This window comes from Lissotriton vulgaris, chromosome 1_1, assembly GCF_964263255.1.
Source record: "Lissotriton vulgaris chromosome 1_1, aLisVul1.2, whole genome shotgun sequence".
Classification (NCBI taxonomy): Eukaryota; Metazoa; Chordata; class Amphibia; order Caudata; family Salamandridae; genus Lissotriton; species Lissotriton vulgaris.
This window is the reverse complement of record NC_141685.1, coordinates 427,567,258-427,593,335: the sequence shown is the minus strand read 5'-3', so window position 1 is coordinate 427,593,335 and position 26,078 is coordinate 427,567,258. Positions and strand designations below refer to the sequence as shown.

The window sequence follows — 26,078 nt, the reverse complement described above, 5'->3', positions numbered from 1 at the left end:
CACAACTAACATCAGGGCACTGTCCCTTCTGATGGGTGCAGCAAAAGCAACCAAGTCATCTTTATTCCTCACGTTCATTGACTATACTGCTGCCTTTGACCATGTGGACCGCAACAGACTTTGGCAGAAACTAACCATTGGGGTAGTCCGAAACGTCTCCTAGACGTCATAATACTGCTCCACTCCAATACCTGGATTAAAATTAAACTTGGGGCAGGTACACATCTTTCAAAGCAGATAAGGACGACAAAAGGACTAAAGCAGGGGTGCTTATTAGCGCCCATCTTATTCAACCTTTTTTTCGCTGATTTACCCGCAGAACTAGATAAATGCCGCAACCATGCACCCAAGTTAGGGAAAATCACCCTTTCAAATCTGTTATACGCGGACGACTTGGTGCTGATAAGTCGCTCGCCAATAGGCCTTCAGCACCTCTTGAACTCAGCCTGTGCCTTCTCAGCAAAGAATGCCCTTCAAATAAATTTCAACAAGTCAAAGGTCATGACGGTGAATTACAGGAAAAAAAGGAATCCTTGCTGGCACGTGAATGGGGAAAAGCTTGACCGTGTAGCCACATACAAGTATCTGGGTGTTCTCCTGGACTCAAATAATACGTCTAGGGCACAACTTCATTCCATCCGAGGGAAGGCCACAATGACTTATCTGGCATTAAAATCATTAAAGGCCAAACTCCCCGATCTCACTCTCAAACCTTTCCTTGAAGTCCAGCGTGCGAAATTACAACCAATGCTCACATACAGGAGTGAATCTCTTCGCGGGAAGGATGTGGCACAGCTGGACATAGTCATAGCCAACTCCTATAGGGCTATTTTTAATCTTCCTAAATATGTCTCTCCTGCTCAGATTCGATTAGAATTCGGCCTCCTCAAACAAACATTAGAAAGGCGGAGTGCGTATGTAGCCAGTTGGCGCAAGATTCGCAATGCAGAAGCCGACTCCTTAAATACCAACGTATGGGAAGAGTTACTCCGCCATCGTAATTCGTTGCCTAGAGACTACTTATTTGAATCAATTGAAGTTCTAGGTTTGACTGACATTTGGGAAACGGCTATAGACCTCCAGTCCTACAAAAAATTTGCAAAAAAATCAGCACGCATTATCTCAGCGATTGAAGACAAGAAGGACTTAGCAAACAGAGCACATGGATGGACAACCCTGGGTGATTATGATAAAATACAATTAAGAAATTAAAGGAGGACCCCGCACAGGCTAATAGGGGACTGGGGGGATAATAGATTTGAAAAAAGGACAAGGGCGTCCCCGCACAAAGGACAATATGAGGGTGTGTCACACTCTTAATAATTGCACTCAATAGTAAGCATTTTATTCTAAGAACAGCATGCCATCAATACGGCGGGAAAGGTAAAGTTACAAAAATTGAATCTCAACTCCTAAAAGTGTACTTCAACTGGAAAGGTGAATTCTGTGTACCAAAATTGCTGTGTTTCTACAGATGCCAATTATTGAAAAAAGGGCCTGATTTTATCACTATATATTCAGCTCAAACATTCTCATTAAAATCTACGGTATTTAATGAATAACACAAATAAAACAATTAGAAAGATAATTAAAAAGAGATGTTTTCCACACCGTAAGTTTCGTAAACCTCTGTTTTACATTTATTGCACATTCAAAACACAATTGATTATTATACAATATTACAATTTTTAAAAACACATGTTATACATTTTTATAAAAAATGATTTAAAAAACAAAGAATCACAAGTCGACGCGGCGTTTCGGTATTCTGTTTGTCTACCTTCTTCAGGACTGATTCTAGATAGATTTAAAAAGATTTAAAAAACACAGAGTTACTCTTCTTACATTGGTGCAGATTCCTCATAGTTACAAACTATAAATAGTCACAACTATAGGGCCTATAACATCGTTTTTTATTAACATCTCTTGTACAAAAGGGCATCATTCTCTAACATGAAATCTTGGTATTTCATTACAAGTAGCTCTTTTCCACCCGTTTGAATCAAATTTCTCCTCCCATTATGTTGACACATTAAACCTTATTTCTATGCGTCCCTACACTTAAACAAAACTAATAGTGTTTACCTTTCCCTTGGACTATATAGTCCAATGCTTATTATTATTTTTATAAAAACAGAATCCGGAAACAGGCCCATGAATGTGAAGGCAACAGGGTTCTGAACCGAAGCAAACAATGTCCGGTGGGGAGATTTACTCCATCTGATATAAGGTATGCGTTAGAATGAGAATCCCATTAACATATCCCCAAAGATGTTGCAAACTGGGTCTCATAAGCATTGGACTATATAGTCCAAGGGAAAGGTAAACACTATTAGTTTTGTTTAAGTGTAGGGACGCATAGAAATAAGGTTTAATGTGTCAACATAATGGGAGGAGAAATTTGATTCAAACGGGTGGAAAAGAGCTACTTGTAATGAAATACCAAGATTTCATGTTAGAGAATGATGCCCTTTTGTACAAGAGATGTTAATAAAAAACGATGTTATAGGCCCTATAGTTGTGACTATTTATAGTTTGTAACTATGAGGAATCTGCACCAATGTAAGAAGAGTAACTCTGTGTTTTTTAAATCTTTTTAAATCTATCTAGAATCAGTCCTGAAGAAGGTAGACAAACAGAATACCGAAACGCCGCGTCGACTTGTGATTCTTTGTGTTTTTTAAATCATTTTTTATAAAAATGTATAACATGTGTTTTTAAAAATTTTAATATTGTATAATAATCAATTGTGTTTTGAATGTGCAATAAATGTAAAACAGAGGTTTACGAAACTTACGGTGTGGAAAACATCTCTTTTTAATTATCTTTCTAATTGTTTTATTTGTGTTATTCATTAAATACCGTAGATTTTAATGAGAATGTTTGAGCTGAATATATAGTGATAAAATCAGGCCCTTTTTTCAATAATTGGCATCTGTAGAAACACAGCAATTTTGGTACACAGAATTCACCTTTCCAGTTGAAGTACACTTTTAGGAGTTGAGATTCAATTTTTGTAACTTTACCTTTCCCGCCGTATTGATGGCATGCTGTTCTTAGAATAAAATGCTTACTATTGAGTGCAATTATTAAGAGTGTGACACACCCTCATATTGTCCTTTGTGCGGGGACGCCCTTGTCCTTTTTTCAAATTTATGATAAAATACAGCCACAAGCATACCTCAATATCGGGATGAAAATAACAGTCAAGGAAAAGTTTCTAAAATTACGCCTTGGGGTAATCCCGATACTGCCACACCTCCCCCCTTGGGAGAGAACAGACTCTTCGCAACAGTGTCGCCTGTGTAAGTCCGGTAAGGAGGACATTGTTCATGTGATTTGTATATGCCCTAGACTAAGGGATTTGAGGTATAACCTTTTGCTACCATCTTTTAAATCACATGCTGTTCAGACCTACAGGCAGGCAGTCAAACTATGCTTTACCACCAGTAACATCAAACTGAATTGCCAGGTCGTGAAGTTCTTTGACTTAATAAGAAAAAGACTTAATAGTTTTCGAAGACCTTTATTAGGCCCTGAGGACAACCTTGAACTGATCTCAGTAAATCTCGTACTTTTTAAGTTTAATTATAAATAGTTTTTAATGTTCCTATTGGAGTTTTATATTTTTGTAAAGATTTTAATGAATCATGTACAAAATAAACATTACTTACTTACTTACTCAGTTCAGTTCAGTAAATCTTTATTTCGATGATTAAAAATCATCATAAAAATACAGCATAATACATGAAACAAAGCATCAAGAATAAAATAGATTACATTTCTGAACTGTACAGTGTTAAAAATGGAATTATTATGGATTAAAAAGCATTTAGTTCATCCCAAATCAATCCCTAGTATTTCTTAATTTAACAGCAATTTTTAAAAAACTCATGATGGAACACAGGGTACGCATGTCAGTTGCTCTTTGCAGAAAAGTTAAGGCAGGCTTAGCATGGCGGATTTTTGATTCCCTTAAAATATCTACAAGAAACCTTTGGCGAGGAAATTGGTAAAAAGAACATAAAAGTACAAAATGAAGGGTGTCCTGCGGAGACCTATTGTCGCAGCCGCAGGCACCCTTCTGCTCAATTGTTAGAGTAAAACCAGACGGGTAAGCTAAAATATTAGCTAACAAATTGAGCCTAAAACGGCACATTAAAAATCTCTCTTGTTGATTATGCATTAAGAATAGATAAGGTTCCATGCCCTCTCCATTACTTACTAATGAGTGCGCCACAACAGATATTTTAGTAGAGTCAGACTTTTTCCTGTTACAGTCATATTTATCCAATAATTGTTTCTGGATCCGATGTTTACAGATAGTGTCAATTGTTTCTGGGTCAGTATATAATGCTTGGTGGTTAATGGACTCTAGTGTATCTTTGACATATTTGAACCAGGGAATGTGTAGGCACCTATCTCTCTGGAGACAATCTTTAATTATTTGTCTGCTGAGTTCAGCCTCTGGATTTAACCAAATTCGGAACCAGGTCAGGATGGGTTTCATTTTAATCAGGTCCGAGATATACGGGATGCCCAGCTCCTTATGTACAATAGCTGCTGCGATGTTCTGAGGAAGTTTCAGCAGTTTTCTTAGAAATTTGTCTTCCTCAACTTGTAGCTGGTGCACATTCCTAAAACCCCACACCTCTGCCCCATACGTGGCTTTGGCAGTGCTAACTGCACGGTAAAGGGTCATTACTTGTTCTGGCGACCAGCGGCCCATCCTACGGGCAAAATTTAAAATGGCGCCGTTTGCTGAGACCAGTTTCCTGCACCTTTCCTCTAGCAAATGAGAGAACCCAATCTCTCCATCGAACAAAAGACCCAGGTATGAGAAGGTATTTACAGTTTCTAAGGGATGTGTGCCAATTTTAAAAACAAATTTCTTGTAGGGTTTTTTTCCTGCCACCATCACATATGATTTAGCAAGGTTCACTGAGAGATCCATCTTCTCCATGAATCTTACAAATCCATTGACCAGGTGTTGAAGACTCATCGCTGTTCGTGCAAGCAGGACCGCGTCATCCGCATACAGCAATACTGGTATATGACGCGATCCTACTCTGGGGCAGTCCGTTTCCAGAGCCATCAGTGAGCTCTCCAGGCCATTTATGTATAAGGAGAAGAGGAAGGGAGCCAGGATACACCCCTGCCTCACCCCGCCAGAGCACGGGAAGGGATCAGTACTCACCCCCCCGCGCTATAGCGGACTTTAGCAGTGGTGTTCCAATGTAACTCCCTTAGAATGTTTATGAGGTCTGGATCAATTCCCAATTTGGACATACTTACTTACTCATCCTTCTGTCCAATCAAAATTGGGGATCCTTACACTTGCAACATTGGGGGGTGGTACACTGCCCTGGAAAATAGTATAACTAGAGTAGGCTTAGCTAGTTAATTTGTCCAACTTGTCCGAATAGCTGACCTGTCACTGAACCAATGCCCTCAATAGGTGATCGAGAGCAGAGGTGCTGGCGGAGCACTCTGTCAGAAGAAACGATAACCCAATTGGGGTTACTGGGAAGAGAGATTCGAAGACCCAATCGGGGTTTGGCGGCAGAGAAGGTGCAACGCAGGCGTAGCACATTAGCTGGGGGTGCCGATCTTAGCCTGAGGTGGTCCTGTCCTGATCCAATTTGCCCCGTACCTGTCCTGATTCTAGTTTGCATCTATTCTTTCCTGCTGGCACCTGCATTTTGGGGTTCTGTCCTTTGACCCAGCCCGTGGCCAGGGTTGGTCTTCACACCATTCTAGGTAATTATAATTAATGTGGGTTTGTCATTGTACTGTTCTTCCCTTTTCTACCCTCCCTATGTTTCAATGCTAAATGAAAGTTTCTCATTCTATCTTACCTTAATCATATTTTTGTTGATTGATCAAGTTTCAGTTAATGTAGTATGAACACTGACATTTAATAATTTACATTAGATAAAGAGTGCAAGTGTTTATTTACTGCCTTAGGTCACCGGTACCTAAAGTCCCTTAGGACTTTAGGTACCGGTGACTAGGATTGGTAAGTCAAATGGTATAGGTCCTGAATGGTTGAACAAAATTGGTTAAGCGTAGGTTTACCTGTTCAAAGTCTGTAGGTTAATTTATGGGCCCAGGTGAGTATGGTAAAATCTCGGGCAGGTGAGCCCGCGCTCTATCATGACTTTTTGGGTGAAGATTGATCACAAATCGTGTGAGACTCCTCCTTTCCTGCGGAAACTCACAAAGAAGAAATACTTCTGCGCAGACTGGTCGAAGGCTTTTCAGCACCCCAGGGTAATTGAAGTTCATAACAGGTTTCAGAACTGGGTGTTATTGAGGTTTCAGGCGCTCATATTGTAATTACATACATGTGTTGTAGAACAGGGTTTTTCACCCGCGGTGCATTCAATAACAGAAAGATACACCATACTCCCCTAGTACCATCCTAGGATTGGTGAACAATGACTATAGGTTTGAAGCACACGCCATTCAAATCAGTTACAGCTTTGTGCAGAAATAATCAGAATTGATAATAAACAATTGATCTCTTGTCTTGTCTTCAGGTGTTGTGTTTTATTTCATCCTCTTCAGATGACCTTCTTTTAGCCTTAGCCAACACGTGGTTCTTTGTTTCTGGGAGATGTCCCTACGACTTCATCAGGGCTGGTCTTTTGCATGGGGTTCAGTAGTGAGATCGCCGGTCTGGAAAAGCAGTATAGGAGGTCAAATAGTCCGGTTCTCCTCAGTATGTTCAAATATCACATGTAGAGTAGCCACTGTATAAAGGGGTTTGGAATCAAAGAGCAATATTCCCTCCAATGATGCTGCCAATATGCATATACTGATCCATTTACTTGGGCACCAGTTACTCCGAGCCCTGACCCAGTTGGTAGCTTAATATTCTGCCAACAATCTCATTATAAAACTAAGACAAACATATTGGCATTCACAAGGGCTATTTATTACATTAAGACCTGACCTAATGACTTTTCCAAAGCTGGAAAAAACGTTTTTAAAAAAGAGTTGGTTTCTTTATAGAGTACTTATGGAAAGTAAGAATTGAATGTGACGAGCAACGTGACAACTGACTATAATTTTCTAATGTAAAATAGTCCCTCATGCTTTCCAATGCAAGCACTTCCTAGAAGGGAGAAATAATCCCCAAATAGTCAATATCATGAGGTGAGAGAATATCACTCGTCCTGGTGGATGTAAAGCCCACTCTGTGTACGTTTGAAATAATTTTGAACAATACATCTTGCAGAAATATATGCTTCCTAGCCAAACATAAAAAATAAAGATCTTAAAACCTGTAAGAAGGCTCTAACCCATAGTCTGCAGAGGGCGAATAAGGAAGATGATGCCCCCACCTCAGTGGAAAACACCTGTAAAGTTTGTGCTGTATGCGCGAAGAAATACCTTAAAGCGACAGTCTTGAAGGGCAAAGAGGAGAGATAAGTGAACTAGTCCTGAGGTAAATATCCCAGCTTGCTTTTGTGCTCATGACTGAATTCGTTCCAATAAAAAAGAAACCCTCTTACATACTTACTTGATATGGAGAGTGTCCTTTTGAGTGTGTTTTATTGAAGGCTATATTCTGTATCCTGAATCAGTCTAGAGAATCAGTAAGTGCAACGCTACTTGCACTGCTGAATCCTATGTACATTTAAATGTAATAAACTACTATTCCTTGCACATTCTGTTTTCACTCCTGTGGTTGTGTCGGAATTTCATTTAATGTAGGAAACACGGCTGCCTGCTTTCTTCTCTGTGAATCGTGAGCTGTGACTGAACTTCTTGGGCCTGCTATGAGATATTCATTCACCTTTGACGTTTTGTCTCTCGTTGAGTCTTGAAGAAAGGATTGGAAGTCGATCATCAGGCCTCGTGATCGAGGGCCTGAATGCAAATGTTACCGCCACAGCTGCTATGATGTATTGCTTTTTGTTATGAGATGACAGAGATATCGATTCCCCGGGCTTGTCAGCGATTTGTCCCGTTAGATGCAAATCCACAGTGATGGTATCCTCTCGAGCTCACAACAACACGGCAAGTAGTCTTGTTCGTGGGCCACCACTGCTGTTTACCTTTGGTGTTGCTCTGTCTGATCTCTGCATTGTTTAGTTTTCATAGCACGTTATGCATCGTTCTAGATTAATGTTATCCACAGTTTGCGGTGATATGCATCCTGAAACTCGGATGGATTTTACATTTATCTTTTTTACTCTGATTCATGAGAGATATAATCTGTCATCCTTTGCTGCGTGCATCACGTGCCGTATGTTGTAGCTTCTCATAAGAAGAGACCATTGACCCAAGCATTCAGAGCTGGTGCCTTGGTGCGTATCCGCTTCTTGCATATCCGCTTCCAAGCTAAAGTGAGCAAAACAATCATTACTTCTTCCAGATTGGCATCTCACCCATGGGAAGTGTGGCTAGCCGGAAATTGTGCACAGCACTGACACCGTTTAGTGCTTGATTATTCTGTAAGCCTATCTTTAGTGCGCGTGACTGTCCCCCAGTTTGATCTCGTAGATCTGGAGCACAAATGTTCCCATTTTGGAATGGCAACTTGTTGGAGAAAGGTTTGGTATTCGATTCCCAAAGTCTGGATTCATAAAGCAAAGCACATCACTTGTGCAGCGACAGTGTTAGTCCAGTGGTCCTTTACCAGGGTTCTTGCCCAGGCTTCTGTTATGAGGCTTGAAAAGAACACGTTCCAGCCTGATGCCTGGCTCCAGTTCAGCTTGAGGTTCCTTATGGACTCTGGAGCCCTAAACCAGCCGATCTTTCATATGGCGTCTGCCTGCTACAGATATTCTCAACTAATGCACACAGAATCAAAGAAAAGAGATTCATCTTTGATTTAAAACAGGAGAGGGGACACGATACCCAGCTAGGGGCTGAATTGAACAATGTGAAATCAGAAAACCTGGGATTTTTCCCAGCTTCCTCGCTATACCAAATTGTGTGACCCTAGACAAATATTTCATTCCACTGTACTTCCTTTTTTTCCTTAGTGCATTTGAGAGCACTTTCAAATACGTCAGTTCAGGGTATGTGCTATCCAGACACCTTTCTTGTGTCTAAATCCAATAGACTATAATGTTGCTTCTTGTAAGACTCAATGCACATATAGGGTGCACATGGCAACTGACTTGCCTCTTAATTATCTTATTGCACTGTTGTCATACTGGGTGGTGGTGGGGCATCACTATTTTTAAGGTCGTGTTCTAAAGCCGTCACTTTTAAGTAATGCCTCTCAATGCAGTTAGATTTTTAATGTAGAAAACGATGAAACTCTCCTGTATGTTAAAGAAATACACTTTCTTACATTTTGAAGATTCTTTATCTTTTTATATGGTGCTTGTTGCACAGTTTGTGTGCCAAACATTATAAGGGTTTGCCAGCTAGACCTCTAATAACACATGGCTGGCACAACTGGCATTAGCAAGAAGTAGCCCTTTTCTCCTAAATAGCTGTTTACAAACAAATCAAGTGCATTTTGTATTTCAAAGGTTTCTGTTAGCATGAGTAAATCACACCATCATGTTCTCTGTATACGTGGAGCTCTTATATGGGTGTTATATATGCTTTATGCAAAAACTACAGTTGATCGACAGAATACAGAACAATGTCATACATTCACCCCAGTACAGAGATCTGGGTCCAAATCCATCGTTTTTTTGCACTCCACACCACCCCAGTTCAGACATGGCCATATGCAAATCAGCCTTGACCCTGTGCCTCATATGAACAGTCCAGCCCGAACTGCCAAGCCATGTCTTTCCTGGACCGGAATCAAGCATCCTAGGAACGGTTTCTGGCTATCAGCCGTCTTCAGCCAGGATAGCTTGACTCCAGTAGTGTGGAGAGCATGGGACTCACATCTGAGCATACCCATCCCACTCGAGGTGACAAATGCAAAAAACCACAGTTGATGGACAGAATGCAGAGCAATGTCATACATTCACCCCAGTACCGAGATCTGGGCCCAAATCCATAGTTTTTTTGCACTCCACACCACCCCAGTTCAGACATGGCCATATGCAAATCAGCCTTGACCCTGTGTCTCATGGGAACAGTCCAGCCTGAACTGCCAAGCCATGTCTTTCCTGGACCGGAATCAAGCATCCTAGGACCGGTTTCTGGCTATCAGCCGTCTTCAGCCAGGCTAGCTTGACTCCAGTGGTGTGGAGAGCATGGGACTCACGTCTGAGCATACCCATCCCACTCGGGGTGACAAATGCAAAAACCAAAGTTGATGGACAGAATGCAGAACAATGTCATACACTTCACCCCAGTGCAGAGATCTGGGCCCAAATCCATGTTTTTTTTGCACTCCACACCACCCGAGTTCAGACATGGCCATATGCAAATCAGCCTTGACCCTGTGCCTCATGGGAACAGTCCAGCCCGAACTGCCAAGCCATGTTTTTCCTGGACCGGAATCAAGCATCCTAGGACCGGTTTCGGTTTATCAGCCGTCTTCAGGCAGGATAGCTTGACTCCAGTGGTGTGGAGAGCAATGGGACTCATGTCTGAGCATACCCATCCAACTGGGGGTGACAAATGCAAAAACCACAGTTGATGGACAGAATGCAGAACAATGTCATACATTCACCCCAGTACAGAGATCTGGGCCCAAATCCATAGTTTTTTTGCACTCCACACCACCCCAGTTCAGACATGGCCATATGCAAATCAGCCTTGACCCTGTGCCTCATGGGAACAGTCCAGCCCGAACTGCCAAGCCATGTTTTTCCTGGACCGGAATCAAGCATCCTAGGACCGGTTTCTGTCTATCAGCCAGGATAGCTTGACTCCTGTGGTGTGGAGAGCATGGGACTCACGTCTGAGCATACCCATCCCACTGGGGGTGACAAATGCAAAAACCACAGTTGATGGACAGAATGCAGAACAATGTCATACATTCACCCCAGTACAGAGATCTGGGCCCAAATCCATAGTTTTTTTGCACTCCACACCACCCCAGTTTAGACATAGCCATATGCAAATCAGCCTTGACCCTGTGCCTCATGGGAACAGTCCAGCCCGATCTACCAAGCCATGTCTTTCCTGAACTGGAATCAAGCATCCTAGGACCGGTTTCTGGCTATCAACCGTCTTCAGCCAGGATAGCTTGACTCCAGTGGTGTGGAGAGCATGGGACTCACGTCTGAGCATACCCATCCCACTCGGGGTGACAAATGCAAAAACCACAGTTGATGGACAGAATGCAGAACAATGTCATACATTCACCCCAGTACAGAGATCCGGGCCCAAATCCATCGTTTTTTTGCACTCCAAACCACCCCAGTTCAGACATGGCTATATGCAAATCAGCCTTGACCCTGTGCCTCATGGGAACAGTCCAGCCGGAACTGCCAAGCCATGTCTTTCCTGGACCGGAATCAAGCATCCTAGGACCGGTTTCTGGCTATCAGCCGTCTTCAACCAGGATAGCTTGACTCCAGTGGTGTGGAGAGCATGGGACTCGCGCCTGAGCATACCCATCCCACTCGGGGTGACAAATGCAAAAACCTTTCAATATTGAGATAATTGTATATTCCCATCTGGTGGGTCAGTGGATTAACAGATACCCTACAGAGGACTGTAAATTGATTGAGTAAAATCGATGTGGATAACAATACACATGATGAGTGACAAAATACCCATAATGAAAATATCAATATGTTGTACTTCTCTAGAAGTCCTAAACTCCCTGAGGATTAAAATCTAGTGAAGAAGAGATTGAAATATAAAATCCTACAAATTCCATGTCTCAAATAAATGCCAATGAAATGTACCATCTGGTATCTGGATTTTTTTTTCCGGCCATCAGTTTAATTTGCACATCTGGCCTTCTCTTTCAGGCTTGCGTTGACGTAAGATCGGGTCCAGTTTTTTGGCAGCAGATGGATTTGTTAGCGACCTTGGAAGGATCTCCTCAGATCCCAGAGTGGCTGTCCACGCACCCGTCCCATGAAAACAGAGCCGAACACTTGTACAGGCTTCTCCCTGAGGTAAGCAGGACACGGGGACATTAATACTCCTTCAACGTCATTGAAAATAAATATTTAGCATAATTTAGTTGTTGATTCAGGATCCTAGTTCTTCCTGCATGTATTCAGTGTTCTTTCAGCAGAAATATATTTTACATTTTAAATGCACTAGGACTTGTGTGTAGGGTTGCTGCTTGTCGTTCCTTGTTGCTTATGTCATTCCATTATGATGAAGGTTCCCCTTAGGATCTTTCTAAGCACTCCTGGTAATATAAAAGAACCTAGTCAAAGAAATGCTAAGCATTCTAAGAAGTCACTGAAATCCATCCTTTTGCAGGCTACAAATTCCAGGAGTGTAGAGAATACTGATTCTCATTGCTATTGTGACTAGATAATCATATTTTTTTTAAAGACAAGTAGGCTAGCATTATGCATACCTTTTTTTTACCATTTCAAGGAGCACACATTAAAGATCCAACTTGGAACCCAAAATGACAGCATAAACAACTTAGAACTTCCAGTCTATTAAACTCTCCAACACTCCATCTTCTTCCTCTTTTGGCACTGCTCTGGATAACCCGCTTGTTCTCTTTTCTGCTTTTTCCAACATCGAATCCTAATTTACATATAAATAAAGGAAAAAACACATTTAAATACTGTTTTTTATTTCTCTCTATATTTTTTACTAAAATGATATAATTTCTCTTCCTCATCATCATATTTATTCTACTTCTCATATACTATATCAAAATATTATTTCCTTCTCTCGCCTCGCTGGGATAGGGAGGGAGGGATGGATAATGTTAGCCTCCTTGTCTCTAAAAAAAATCACGATTCTCTATTCAAAACAGCAATGAGAATCGACATATTAAGACAAGACAGGAGGGTAGCATTGTGCATGCTCAAAGCTTCTTAAAACAAAACTAGACACATTCTCAACCGGTTTAAAATAAAATTTCCTGAACACCTCTGCATTCGACCAATCTGCAGCTTTTAATATTTCCTCTCAATCGTGCTCTTGAACAAAAAGCTCTGGAAGCCTTAGCCCCCTCCCACCTGAAAGAATTTGATTTCAAATATAAACATCTACTCCTGCCTCCCTCATCAAGCTCTTCACCAATCTTGCAATGGTTGCCACTGATACAGGCCTTATGACTTTACGTATGATATTAACAATTGTGTTACACCATCCTACTCTAAGCTCCTTCACTCTCATCTCATATTCCTTAATGCACCAAACTACACAACATTTTGACATCTCCTCGGATAACACACTGATTCTAGTTTCCAAGACGATTCCCTCAGAGGAAGAAATCTATTTTCTAGTCAATCAATGAACAATTTCAAAACTACATTTACATCCCAAAATCTGTCACATATTGATTTTGGTGGTCATTTTAATATAATACCCTTCATCACTCTACAAATCAATGGATTTCTTTCTATAGATAATCCTTCTAAAAGGGAATATCCTCTTGCAATCGATGGCATGTTACAATTGATCGTCCTTTATGAAAAACCCTTGCTAAACAACTGTGCCAAAAAAATGGCTACCTCAATTTCATCAGCTTCCACCGGATCCAAGCCCCTTTCCATGTACCAAGGTACCTAGATATTCCTTACCTCCCCTTCCCCCAGAAATCTCTTCCTTGCACCTGGTGCCCAGGACTCATTGAGAAGCTCTGAAGCCTTTCCTGAAAGTCCTCCTGAATATTTTCCATACTAGAAGGTTGAGCACACCTGCTTTCATCAAAGGATGCTCCCATCTATCCACACTTATCAGCATTCTCTTGCATGACCTTATCAACAATTGAATTTCTATAGTAATTTCCATGACTGATGGGAACCATATCTGTGTGTTCCTAAAAAGAGTCACCAATATCAGTCGACAACTCTGTCTCCTCACCTGCATTAAAAAAGCATATCCTTACAGACCCCTCCAATTCTGTGTGAAAGCATCTATTGTCATCTCCCCTGGATCCGGATGCCAACTGAAATGATTCTCCTTTCGGTAAGTCAACCGGGAAGCAAATAAATCCACTTCTATCAGACTTAAATCGGACTCTATTGCCCATACGATTTCCTTTTTCAACATCCACTTGCTGTAATCCCTGATATGCCCAGAATTCCAATCTGCCACCACCTTTTGTTTCCCTGACAAATATTGTCCTTTCAAGTCTATCTCATGTTCCTGGCAAATACCCATAACTTTATTGCAATGTCCGACAACTTATTGAATCTGCTTCCCCTTAGTTTGTATATATAAGTTTTTTTTTAGAAATATTATTTTAATGAAACATACACATTACAATAACTACTTTCCCCAACCTCTCACCCCCTTAGTCCTGTCCCCCTTTACAGCATATATAGTCACATCTTATTTCGCAAGGTACCTACAGTTTTACATATGTTAGTTTGAGAAATACATTTTATTACCAGGACTATATTTAGTGAACCGTACTTTTCCAATACACAGTTCATTTTCATTACTTTACTACTCGTTTTCTTCCCCAGCCTCATTATATTACTACTCATTTCCCCCCCCAGCCTCATCATTCATATCTACATTTTAAAAGGAATCCAATAATTGATCCCATGTTTGTACCTTTTTAATTGATTTTACCCTTCCTTACTTCACTTAGTATAATACTAAGCTCTCATAACCAGCCCACAAAATCAACTCCTCTTTCCGTTTTGCTACCCTTGGAGGCCTGATCGCCTTCAAATTCATGGTCACCTCCCCTCTAACAAGTACCAGGGCCAGGTCAATGAACCTTGTTGTACTTTTACACTTAGCTGATCTTAGGAATCCCCCGTGCTGGCAGACCATAGGGGCACATGCAATTGATTTTTTTCTAACTTTAATAATGCAGGATACTTACTCCTTCTAGTATTACTCCAATAGAAAACATGACCACTCCATATGCAACATCTCCACCCCTTGTTCCCCAAACCTAGGGGGTGCTACATTAGTCTGATATATCCAGACTATTTTCCCAGGAGCTAGATATGCCCATTGCCAATAAAAAAAAAATCAATTTAAATCTCGCATTTCTAGACACAGTTCTAGTGTTTGCAAGAATCTTAGTCCATTCATGTTCTGGTATCGGTTGTGACAAGTCCTCCTCCCATTTCTCTCTTAGACCCCCAAGGGGCGTTATCATGCCAGTTCTTAAAGCCGGATAGAGACACAACACTTCCCTCATGCAAGCTGTAGTGGTACACAGCATTTGACAAGCACGGTGCAATAGAGGCTCTTCAAAGCCTAAACCCCAATGGCGTCGCACTCCAGCAATCAAAGCAAAATCCAATAAAAATTGCCCTCGTGGAATCTCATAAGCTGCTGCTAATTCGTCAAATGGAAGCAGCACCACATCATTATACTAATCACTTACCCTATTTACCCTATAATTAGTCCAGTTGATCAAGCGCCTCTATATACCCCCCCCCCTCCCCCCCGGACTGATCTGCTCCAAACTTTTCAATGGTATATATATATATATCAGGGGAGTACGTTTTCAGAATATGAGTTCGCTGAAGAACTCGACACCAACAATGATGTACAACTTGCAACTCAGTGTGCATTCCCCGCACTGGACCTTTAACCGGGGTAAAGAGTGTTCTGTACAGCACATCTAAAATTGTGGTCCAGATTTACCTCGAATGGATTTATATACATATAAATACATTGTGTGAACCATTGTAATTGTGCTGCGAGGTAATAAATATGGTGCCACTAATCCCCTTTGTGCACTAGGCTGTTGTAGCTTAGCCATACCCACCCTTTGCCTACCTGCTCCCCATTTCAGAGATTCCAACTGAGAGTTAATTTCTCCAAAACTTTAGAAGGGCTCATCAAGGGCAGTCTTGTGAAAAGATAAAGCAATCAGGGCAATGCCACCATTTTTGCTACCACTTATCCTCCTACAACAGAAAGTGGCAGTATTCTCCAGAAATTCACACTACCCTGTAGTCCTCTGACTGCAACACCAATATTGCCCTCCAGCAAATCTACAGGAGTATGACATAATCGAATCCCCAGATATTTTAGACAGATTTCTTCCCAATTGAATACCCCGAAGTCAGCAGGCTGTTGCACATCCCTAGTTTGTTTATAAAAGTTACTGCTAATATATTGTCTATCCTTAGAAGGACCAAACAACTCTGTAAACACTTCTTGACACTGCCTAAGATAAACAAGCCAACCGTCATCGCCAAGTAATTTGTGTTCCTCTCTCTCCCTCATACTCCATCTTCCTCCTATTTCCTGACCTAAACACATTTCTCCCCATTTCTCCCCATCCTTGCGTTCTTGCTTTTGATTCTAAAACAAAATATGAAACTGTTCCAATAATAACTCGACCAGTCCATGCTTCCAAATTCTCCAACTACCAAATTAACTCTTCCCTCACTTCCTCTGTTACCCTTACATTGTTCTCATATCATAGATCTTTTGAAATGCCCTGTAATGTAAAGATCCTGGGAAAACTGTCTGAATTGAGGACGATTACTGAGCTATCTCTCTCAAAGACACTTCCTGTCTTCCTCACAAATGACTTTCCTTTTGATCAACTTTATTTTACTGTCTGGTAAATACATTTGTACCTTCTCTGTATAGATGATGAAGCCTAACAACTCCAGCTGCTGTGCTGATTTCAATATCGATTTCTCAAGGAAACCCAAACTCTCTAACAGACCTCTCACCATAATCAAATGCTTCTTCAAAAGTCCTGCTTCATGATAAAAATGTCATCTAAATAAATCACCATCCTCACACCTTGTTCTCTCAACAACCCCACTACTGGCTTTACTACCTTCGTAAAACACCACAGGATGATGAAAGACCAAAAGGAAGACACTTGAATTGATAAAGTTGTCTGTTCCACCTAAACTGTAGAAACTGTTGACTCTCTATATCACAGGTATTGTGAAATATGCATCCTTCAAAGCTAATTTTACCATCCAATCCTGTTTTTGTAAAATGTCTCTTAGCATATGCATCTCTTCCATCTTAAAATGGTAGTAAGTCACAAAACCTTTAAACTTCTGTCAATATAACACTGGTCTCCATCCCTTGTCTTTCTTTTAGACCAGAAGCTAAGAACGAACAAAATCTTTTCCTTTCTTGTTGACCTTCAATATAGCACCCTTTTTTTTAAATCTCTTGTATTTCTTCATAGACTATCTGTCTTTCATCTTCCTTTGAAAACTAGCTCCCTCGACTCTCCCTTGTTGAAGAACTTAAATGAATTCTGTTTTGTAACCTCTTATAGTTGCCATCAGACTCTTTCGGAAACAGTCTCAACCTCCCTCCCACCTTTATTTGGAAAGAAACAGAAATAGCCTCCATACTCACCTGTTGAAGGGGATTGGGGACATCTTCCTCTTGAATATTTGCCTCAGCTGACTCTTTCTATTTTGTGATATAATCCTACAGAACCTTATCCTATTCTATAGACACTTCGTCCTTGACCCATCTGGGACTTATAATATCCTCGTTATGAAAGTTGCTGCACCTTCCTGCCCTACTTTATAAATTACTAGCAGCCCGTCCCGACGTTGTCTGGGTATGAATTGCTGCCGGCCAGTAGTATATTGTTTTGTAGGATTTCGTTTTGATAGCATTTCTTATCTGTGACAGGCCTGTGAAACGCTCCGATTCACAGTCCACTGCTGATGCACTTAAGAGTGCGCGTTCAGTAGTGTGTGAACTCGAGTTTCCCTACTTTATTTTTCCTTGCAATATTATATAGCGCAAACTCGACAACATGGCATGAGCACAATTTACATTACAGAAGAACACATTCATTTGTGGTAGGCACGGGGAGACAAAGCTATTTGCCTGGAATCACAGGATGTTGAGCTGATGCCGAGATTTGAACGTAGCTCCCCAGCTCTAAAGTACGCAATTCTAGAAGTTGTGGCGGGAGGTGTGTCTAAAAGTGTATGTCGTGCTGGCCATCAATGAGAGAGACCTGTGCATTTTTCAAATGGGTGGTGAAAAAATATGAGTATGTTGCTGGAGATGTGGGCCGCCGTGCCACCAATGTACTTACCGGGGGAGGGTAAACACCTATTATTCTGGAACTTTCTTTCCTCATACCATCACTCCGCATACTTTCATTACGAAAGTACCATGACTCCGCAATGCCATTATAACGCATGGCATTACATTTTATATGCTTTTACCACGCATACATTTACAACGAAATTCGTTGTAAATGCATTAATGGTAAAAGCATGTTTTTTTTTAATGTTTGGATAAGGTAAGTATGGGTATAGGGGTATATGTTTTTGGGGTACTGAGGTATATGTTTTGGGTTGTTTGGGTATTTTAAGGGTTCAGATATAGTTTTGGGGTACAGGGGTCGTTTTAGGGTTTGGGGATAGGTATGGGTTTTGGGGTACAGGGGTATTTTGGGGTTCAGGGGTAGGTTTGGGTTTTGTAGTACAGGGGTATTTTATGGTTCAGGGCTAGGTTTGGGGTACAGGGGTATTTTAGGGTTCAGGGGTAGGTTTGAGTTACAGTGGTATTTTTAGGGTTCAGGGCTAGGTTTTGGTTTTGGGGTACAGGATTTTTTTAGGGTTCAAAGGTAGGTTTGGGTTTTGAGGTACAGGGGTATTTATAGGGTTCAGGGCTAGGTTCTGGTTTTGGGGTACAGGGGTATTTTTAGGGTTTAGGGATAGGTTTGAGTTATGGGGTACAGGGTATATTTATAGGGTTAAGATGGGTTAGTGTTTAAGGGCGTTGGGGTATTTTAAGGAGTACGGGTGGGTTATGATTATGGGGTGCAGGGGTATTTAAAGGGAGCAGGGTGGGATTAGCACACAATATGAGACGTGGCATGAAGGGCGGAACGTACCACACACCCCCAGCGTTTGTCATGCCCCCAGCACATGCCCACAGCACAACGCAGACACGCCCACAAGGGACTACTGTGCTGGCACGGTTCTTTTACCTTTTAAATGTATATGGTGGGCGTCTGCATAGCCTATGTCCTTCTGCTGCAACTGCCCTTTCCAACGCTGTATTGAGTGTTGTGATTGGGGCTGTGGTTCCTGAGATTACCCTCCTCAGAGGTCTAGGCTCTCTCTTTATTATATTAGTATAGATTTCCTTCAAAGACCTTGTGCATCGTGGTCTGAGCCTTATCTAAGGCCGTAAATGTGGATATGTATTTTCCCAATTACTTTATCATATCGTCACCACAAAGAAGGCCACTGGTTTCTTCTGCAGTTCCCTTGCTTTCCAAATTCTCTAACTTAGGGCTTATTCAAAACAACCCTGCCATCTTCCTTTCAGGTATTAGGCTAGCATTCGCATTCCCTAAAAACGTATTGCTCGCTGGGTCCATCGTCTTAATAATCCTATTTCAATATCTTCACCATTAACGTATGTATCTTTTATCAAGTCACAAATTCTGGCCAGTGAGCCCAAGACAGCTAGTAATTTGGCCGCAGCCTGTTTTAAAGAACATTGTAGACCCTTCCTATGATTTCTACCCAGCTTGAACAAATAAGGTATCAATTTGGGATCCACATTGGGCATCATAGTGTCTTTTTCACCAACTATAAGGTGTGTACACTCCGCCCTCAAGACATTCCGTTTCTCTCCCTCTAGAAGTTTTTTTATTCTTTGACCTATCTATTCTGCCACATGACCTTAAGGCCACCAATTGGAATTTCTTTGGAGCCTGACGTTCTTCGGATCAAACAATTTTTGACCCAATGGATTGTTTGCAATTTTTCCAGGGTCAATTGGGCTGTTCTCACTGTCACTAAACTCAGTACGAGGATATTCCTTATAATCGCCATAATTCCAGTTCCCGCTCAAAATCAATAAATATCAAAAATATATTCATCAATTTCCTCATTATTATCTGCTTGTATTCTTTCAAAATTCTCTTCATTTGCAGGGTTAACCTGCCTGGAACTCGTGCCGCTTCGGTCATCTCTTCCCTGTGAGCTGCTTTGGACTCCCATCTTTGATGTAAAAGATACCTCATCTACAGACATATGCTGCTTCTTCTTTAAGCATTGACTACCTGGACCTTTATTGGATACACCCTGATCTTCTGACAGAGACCAATATTCTTCTTCCGCACCAACCGCTCTTCTCCTTTTCCTATTGTTTCTTAACAAAGGTCTTGCTGTCTCCTAAATTCTTCCCTTTTTGTATCCTTACTCTTTCTTCCTGAATTTCTTTCCTGTTTTCAGAAATCTCCTCAGCCATTCTTTCTACCTAACCTTATTGTCAAAAACTATCCTTAACATATCCTCTTCCTCTCATAATTATATATGCCAAATAAGTCTTTGTCCTTCAATTATCAACTATATAATTTCTTCAGAAATACTCAACTCTCTCCTTCTGGTTCTACGTTCAAATAACAGTCTTCACTATAACAAAAATACATATAGCCTTCTGAAAAAGTTCCTAAAACACCTAACGATGTTGCTGGACCCGGCCCTTTTTTGTAAGTTTATCCCCAGACTTTTTGCCTTTTGCCTACTATTTTTCTAACCCTGTTTTTGTTGGCTTTAGGACACTGGGCACTGCTGATCAGTGCTAAACAGCATATGCTCTGTGTATAAATTATGATTATGATTGGTTATCCATGATTGGCATATTCGATGTACTGGTAAGTCCCTGGTAAAGTGCACTGTGTGTCCAGGGCCTGTAAATCAAATGCTACTAGTGAGCCTGCATCCCTGACTGTGCCACCCACACAAGTAACCTTTCACAAGTGTCTCAGACCTGCCGCTGCAGTGTCTGGGCAACCAGTTTTAAACTGCCATGTCGACCTGGCAAGTGCACACACTTGCCAGGCCCTAACCTTCCCTTTTCTTCCATGTACGTCACCCCTAAGGTAGGCCCAAGGTAGCCCCATGGGCAGGGTGCAGTGTATGTGACAGGTATGACATGTTGTGATGTGTTTTACATGTCCTGATAGTGAAATACTGTGCATTTCGTTTTTCATTGTTGAAAGGCTGTCTTTCTCATAGGTGATCATTGGAACTGCCTTGTAATCTTTTACAATTCTAAATTCCAAGTAGGACAATATATAGGAGTTTAGTTTCCCTAAAATATATCTTTTAGTGAAGTTGGTTTTTAAATTATGTGCTTGAAAATGCAGCTTCTAGAAAGTGGGTATTTTCTTGCTTTACCATTCGGTGTCTCTCCTGCCTGTGGAATCAACGTCTGGTTTGTAACTGACCCTAGGATTTTAGGGCACTTCTGGATCAAGAGGAACCTTTGCCAAGGTGAAGAGCTGTGCGGTGGAGTACTGCCCCTTTGATGTGTGTTGCTTTGCTGGGTTGGCCTGCAATTGCTGCTTCTGCCTTAAAGAGACAAAGACTTGATATTGCTCTGAAACCTGCTTGAGAAGCTTCTCCAAGGGCTTGATGTATAGCTTTCCTCCTGTTAAAAGATCTCAGGGACACAAAGACTTTTTCTCCAAGGGCTTGATGTAGAGCCTGCCTCCTGTTAAGAAGTCCGAGGGACACAAAGACTTCACCTACAGCAACCTTCAAGTCCACTGGTAGGAGTTCTGACCTGCCAGTTTCTGGGCCCTTGGTGGTTGTTTTGCTGTCTTTCCTGTTGAGAAATCTCCCTTGCAGCACTTGTTTTTCCAAAGCAGCACAACCGTGCAAGAAAAATTTCCACAGACCGCCGCCGTGCAGCTGAAGAAACCAACGCAGCGCCTGTGTGCGTCACGAAAAATCACTGCATTCGAGCCCCAAACGAGCCCCAAATGTCAAGTTTCTGAGATCGGAAACTCAAGCTCTGACTCCTGGGCTTGCGTGGAGTCAGAGCTTGAGTCCAACGCAAGTCCTGCTATGCGCCTGAAAGAATCCATCCATCACCTGTCTTCAGCTGCAGAAATTGACACAGTGTCTGGATCGCCGCCACTTTCCATGCATTGCACCTGCACGCCAAGTTTGACACCTTCAAACCTGATTTGCCTGGAATTCGACGCATCGCTTCCACTTACAATCTGGAGGCGGCTCAACACAGAACGTATGCATCACCTCCCCAAGGACTGCGGAACCAACGCATCACTGTGTTTTCCCACTCATCGCTCATCTGCTGCTTTTTTCTTTGGTGAATTTTAATACATCCTAAGGTACTTTGTGAAAAAACACATGCCTTCATAGTTTTCTATGGACAGAATTGCTAAACACCTTCTAAAAGTGATCTTTTGAGTTGTGTTTGTTGTTTTTTTGTCGTTTTGGTCTTGTTTAGTTTAGATAAAGATGCTTTATTTTTCTAAACATGGGATGGTGTCCATTTGTAGTGTTTTCACTGTGTTACTGTGTGTTTTGGTACTAATACTTACACATTGCCCCTGAGATAAGCCTGTCTGCTCGTGCAAAGCTTCCAAGGGCTTGAGCAAGGGTTATCTAGGTGTGTACCTTCCTTATCCTGACTAGAACGAAGGGTCCGTACTTGGAAAGGGTGCAAACCACTACCAACTAGAGACCCCCATGCTCAACATTGGTAATCAGCGGTGAGAAATAAAATTGTATTTTTACTTGACACACAATAATTGGTGTACACTTCTTCTGAGTGCAGACTCTTACGCAACTGCGTACTGTTTTCATTCTTATATTCTTTGGTGTTCTTCTGGATTTTTAATTGCTACTTGGAACTCTGGTTAGTTGCACCTGAGAGGCTTTGACAGAATGGAAGTTAACCACTGGTACTAGCATATTTATAGTATGAGGGAGCTGAGGGTTTTCTGCAAGGAGATGGGGTTGTCTGTGAAGAGGAGATCAAGAGGCAGCCCTGTTTATCAATGAGGATAACCTGGCGAGCAACGAGGGATGTGTTTAGCATGAGAGTGGAGGCTCTGAGAGCTCCATGTGGAGTTCGAGAGGGCTGAGGCCAGGAGTGCCTTAATTTATAAACACCTCAAGACCTGACCTCTGTAGAACGTATATTCTAATATTTTTAAGACTCCCTGGGAGTTTTTCAACAACTTTTGACTTCGCCCACAGGTCCAGCTAACTGCCAGTGACCTGTTGGTCCGACTATTCCATTTAAAAAGAATGTCAATAACCACATAACATACACACATAAAGGTGTTTTTGAACCATCACATAAATGTGTGAAACAGAACAATTGTGAGAAAGGCCAGAAAGCACCTCACATACGCACCCCCAAGGAGCTGCTGGATAATACTCACCAGTATGCCCTTGTTATCATCATTGGTTGCTTTAATGACCAAACAGAAAAAGAAGGTGTGTGCTGAAATTCCTCAAAGGTGAGAGATCAGGAAAAAATAAGAAATGAATCAAAGGACGTGTCAAACATCACTGAGAATGCTTGTGTCGCTCAGTGCCCACTGGTACCCAACCATGAAAAGAGAATTATTATTCTCACAGTGAAAATGGGGTACCACTCTCATGCAAGACATACTTTATTTAATGCAGTGAGTGTCCTCTAGTTAAAAGAAAGGCCCACTTTCAAACACGAAAGTCCAACATGTTTCGTTGCCAGCCTGTTTTTGGCAAATTCATCAGGGCTGATGGGGAAACCACTCATCAACTCATTCGTTTATCAAACCCAGCCGAGTGGTTGCTGTCATCTCTCGTACCTGCAAACCACTTCATTAAAGGATCATGCGCCAGATGGTCACGTATCTCCTTCAAGACTTCAATTGTCAGTTTCAACCGCATCCGTGGGCAGCCTCGGCGTCTGTGCTCCGTCCCAGGAGTGCCTTAACCAAGCAAAAGGAAATGTGTGTAGCTCATGAACTGAGCTTGGCTGGGCTGGAGATGGAAGCCATGAGGGCAGCAGAATCCAGCTCAACACACCCAGAGACTTGGTGGCCAACTTCAAGAAAGAGGTTGACATGCACCAGGGTGTTCAGGTTTATGAGGTAGCCCCAGTGGTGCGCATAGGTCTTTGAAGTGGATTGGGAAACTGACACCAGGGATCATATTCCTAGTGGTGGAGGGACAATTTACTGACTCTAGGTGAGAGATGCAAGGAGAGGTGTTCCCCCACGGTAGAAGACCTGGTGTGTGAGTATGGAGCCCACCTAGAAGAGTGTGGGTTGGGTGACATAAACAGTCAGGCATTGTCTCACTAATCTTAGGAGGCTGATGTGGGGTACTTTTCCAAGGCACTGGATGGTGAGGTGAAGGGTAGTTTGGTTAACACATGTGAGGGACTGTGTGGTTTGATTGCTGGAGAGCATATGTTCAGTCCCTATTTTCTAGAGCTATGTCAACACCCAGTGGAGTGTGAGTTTTCTGACTCTAGGGAGCTTGCACTGGAGGCAGACCTTTTGATGGATTCCAGAGGGTCTGAATAGGCTTTTGATAGTGATCCAGAAGGGGTTGGCTCAGGTTTTCCCCAACTCTGGGAGATGGGGGAAGTTTGTGGTGGCCCAGATAGGTCCCAGCTTAGTGGGATGGGGGAAGGGTCCGTTGTCCTGTCTCAAAGGTGAGGGGGTGTGCTGAGTTCCTGGGTTCCCGAAAACCAGTCCTAGAGCCTGGTTGGTTCCATAAGTGAACACCAGGACGGGGGCCTAGTCTTTACTAGGAGATCATCTGCTGAGGGGATCCCTTAGTGTCAGGAAAGCTGGGGCTGCGGGGCCAGCAGTGACAAGCATCCCACCAGTTCTGGTAGTACCCCTCCAAGCGGGAGGGTGCAGAAGTCCAGACAAAGGGGATTAGGGGGGAGAAAGTCCCAGTGAGAGGACCAATGGGTCATGGGTTGCCATATCTGAGGTCAAAGCACCCCAGGACTGACTCTGGTGAGGACACTTCTGGCCTGGGTGGGGGGTCTTCACGCACTGTCAGGTGGACAGGAGGCTGGAGATCTGCGCCAGGCAAACTCTCACACAACACATGAGGAATGTGCTTCCCTTGGGGCGGGGGAAGGTTTCTCCCCGGAAGTCCTGGTGTGTCAGGCACAGGTCCTGCCTAAGGGTCCAGACACTGGGTAGGAGGGCCAGGTTCAGGATGTCCCCCCTGACCTGGAGGAGGGGGCGGCTTCTAGAAATATGCCCCCATTTTGTCTTCTAGGGGGACCCCAGAGAGGTAGAAGGAGAGCATAGGACTGGATATGGTCTCTGGTTCAACCCCGGACCGCAAAGAACCCTGCCAAAAGTTCCAAATAGTTGATGTGTAATCTCTGTTCTGGAGGTTACCTCAACCCTCCTGTGGAGAAGCCGTCACACTGAGTGCCCCAGCCTCACCTGTTGCCATCTGACTCTATAATTAGGTCCATAGTGGAGACGAATTGCTACTTCCCGTTCCATGCTTCCATGTGGGAAAGCCACCAGAAAATCTCCTCCAGCGCATTGTTCAAGATGGCGACAGATTGGAAGTAAGTGAAGCCCCTTCGCAGATGTGCTGCCTTTTAGTTTCTGAAGGGCACGATAGTGCAGGGGTACCAGAAATATGCGCCTGGATGGATGACGAGATAAGACTCACCAGGCGAGCAATCTGTCTCAAGGACACTCCATGTCGGACTAATGTCCCGAAGGAGGTGGATCCCTTCCATTTTGTACACCAGCCACTCATTGGACTCATTGAATTTGCATACGTTTATTACTGGTCTCTGACCCCTGTCGATTTTGTCTACTAGGAACAGGTTGCTTATGAAGCCGCTGGGGTGGTGGGACAAATAGCCCCCTTTTGGAGGAGCGAGGTGACTTCTGCATCCACAAATTCCGCCTTCTGTTGTGAGAACGTGAGCAGTCTGGGCCATGTAATCTGACATGGGGAACTGCAGAACTCTATGTGAAACCCCTGAACCATCTGCAGGACCCATGCATTGCTTGTGATTGACTGCCAAACATGGAAAAGATTAGCCAGATAGCCCCCTACTCTTTTGAGGGAAGAACGGTAAACACTCACCTGAAGTGGAGGTACCGTTGAATCCCTTGTGTCCCAGGCCTCTGAAGAGTCGTCCTCGGATCGGGTAAAAATTTCCAGTAGGGGCTTTGTCTTGATATATCCTGCTCGTGGAGCCTTGCCCTCTAGGAGGGTACTGGGAGAAGCGCCTCCTCCCTCTACCGGCATCACAGAAATCTTGGGAGGAAAAAACCCTTTAATAGAGGATTGGGCTTTAGCGAGTGA

The 26,078-nt window shown here is 42.6% G+C and overlaps 1 protein-coding gene across 1 annotated transcript in view; it reads left to right on the top strand.

Annotated features, from left to right (window-relative positions):
- The window catches only part of OMA1 (OMA1 zinc metallopeptidase), a 661,753-nt gene that overhangs the window by 579,817 nt on the left and 55,858 nt on the right, over positions 1-26,078 (top strand). The window contains exon 8 of the mRNA XM_086952966.1: positions 11,856-12,005. Coding sequence (XP_086809092.1) covers positions 11,856-12,005 — 150 coding nt within the window. The remainder of the gene's footprint in view (positions 1-11,855; positions 12,006-26,078) is intronic.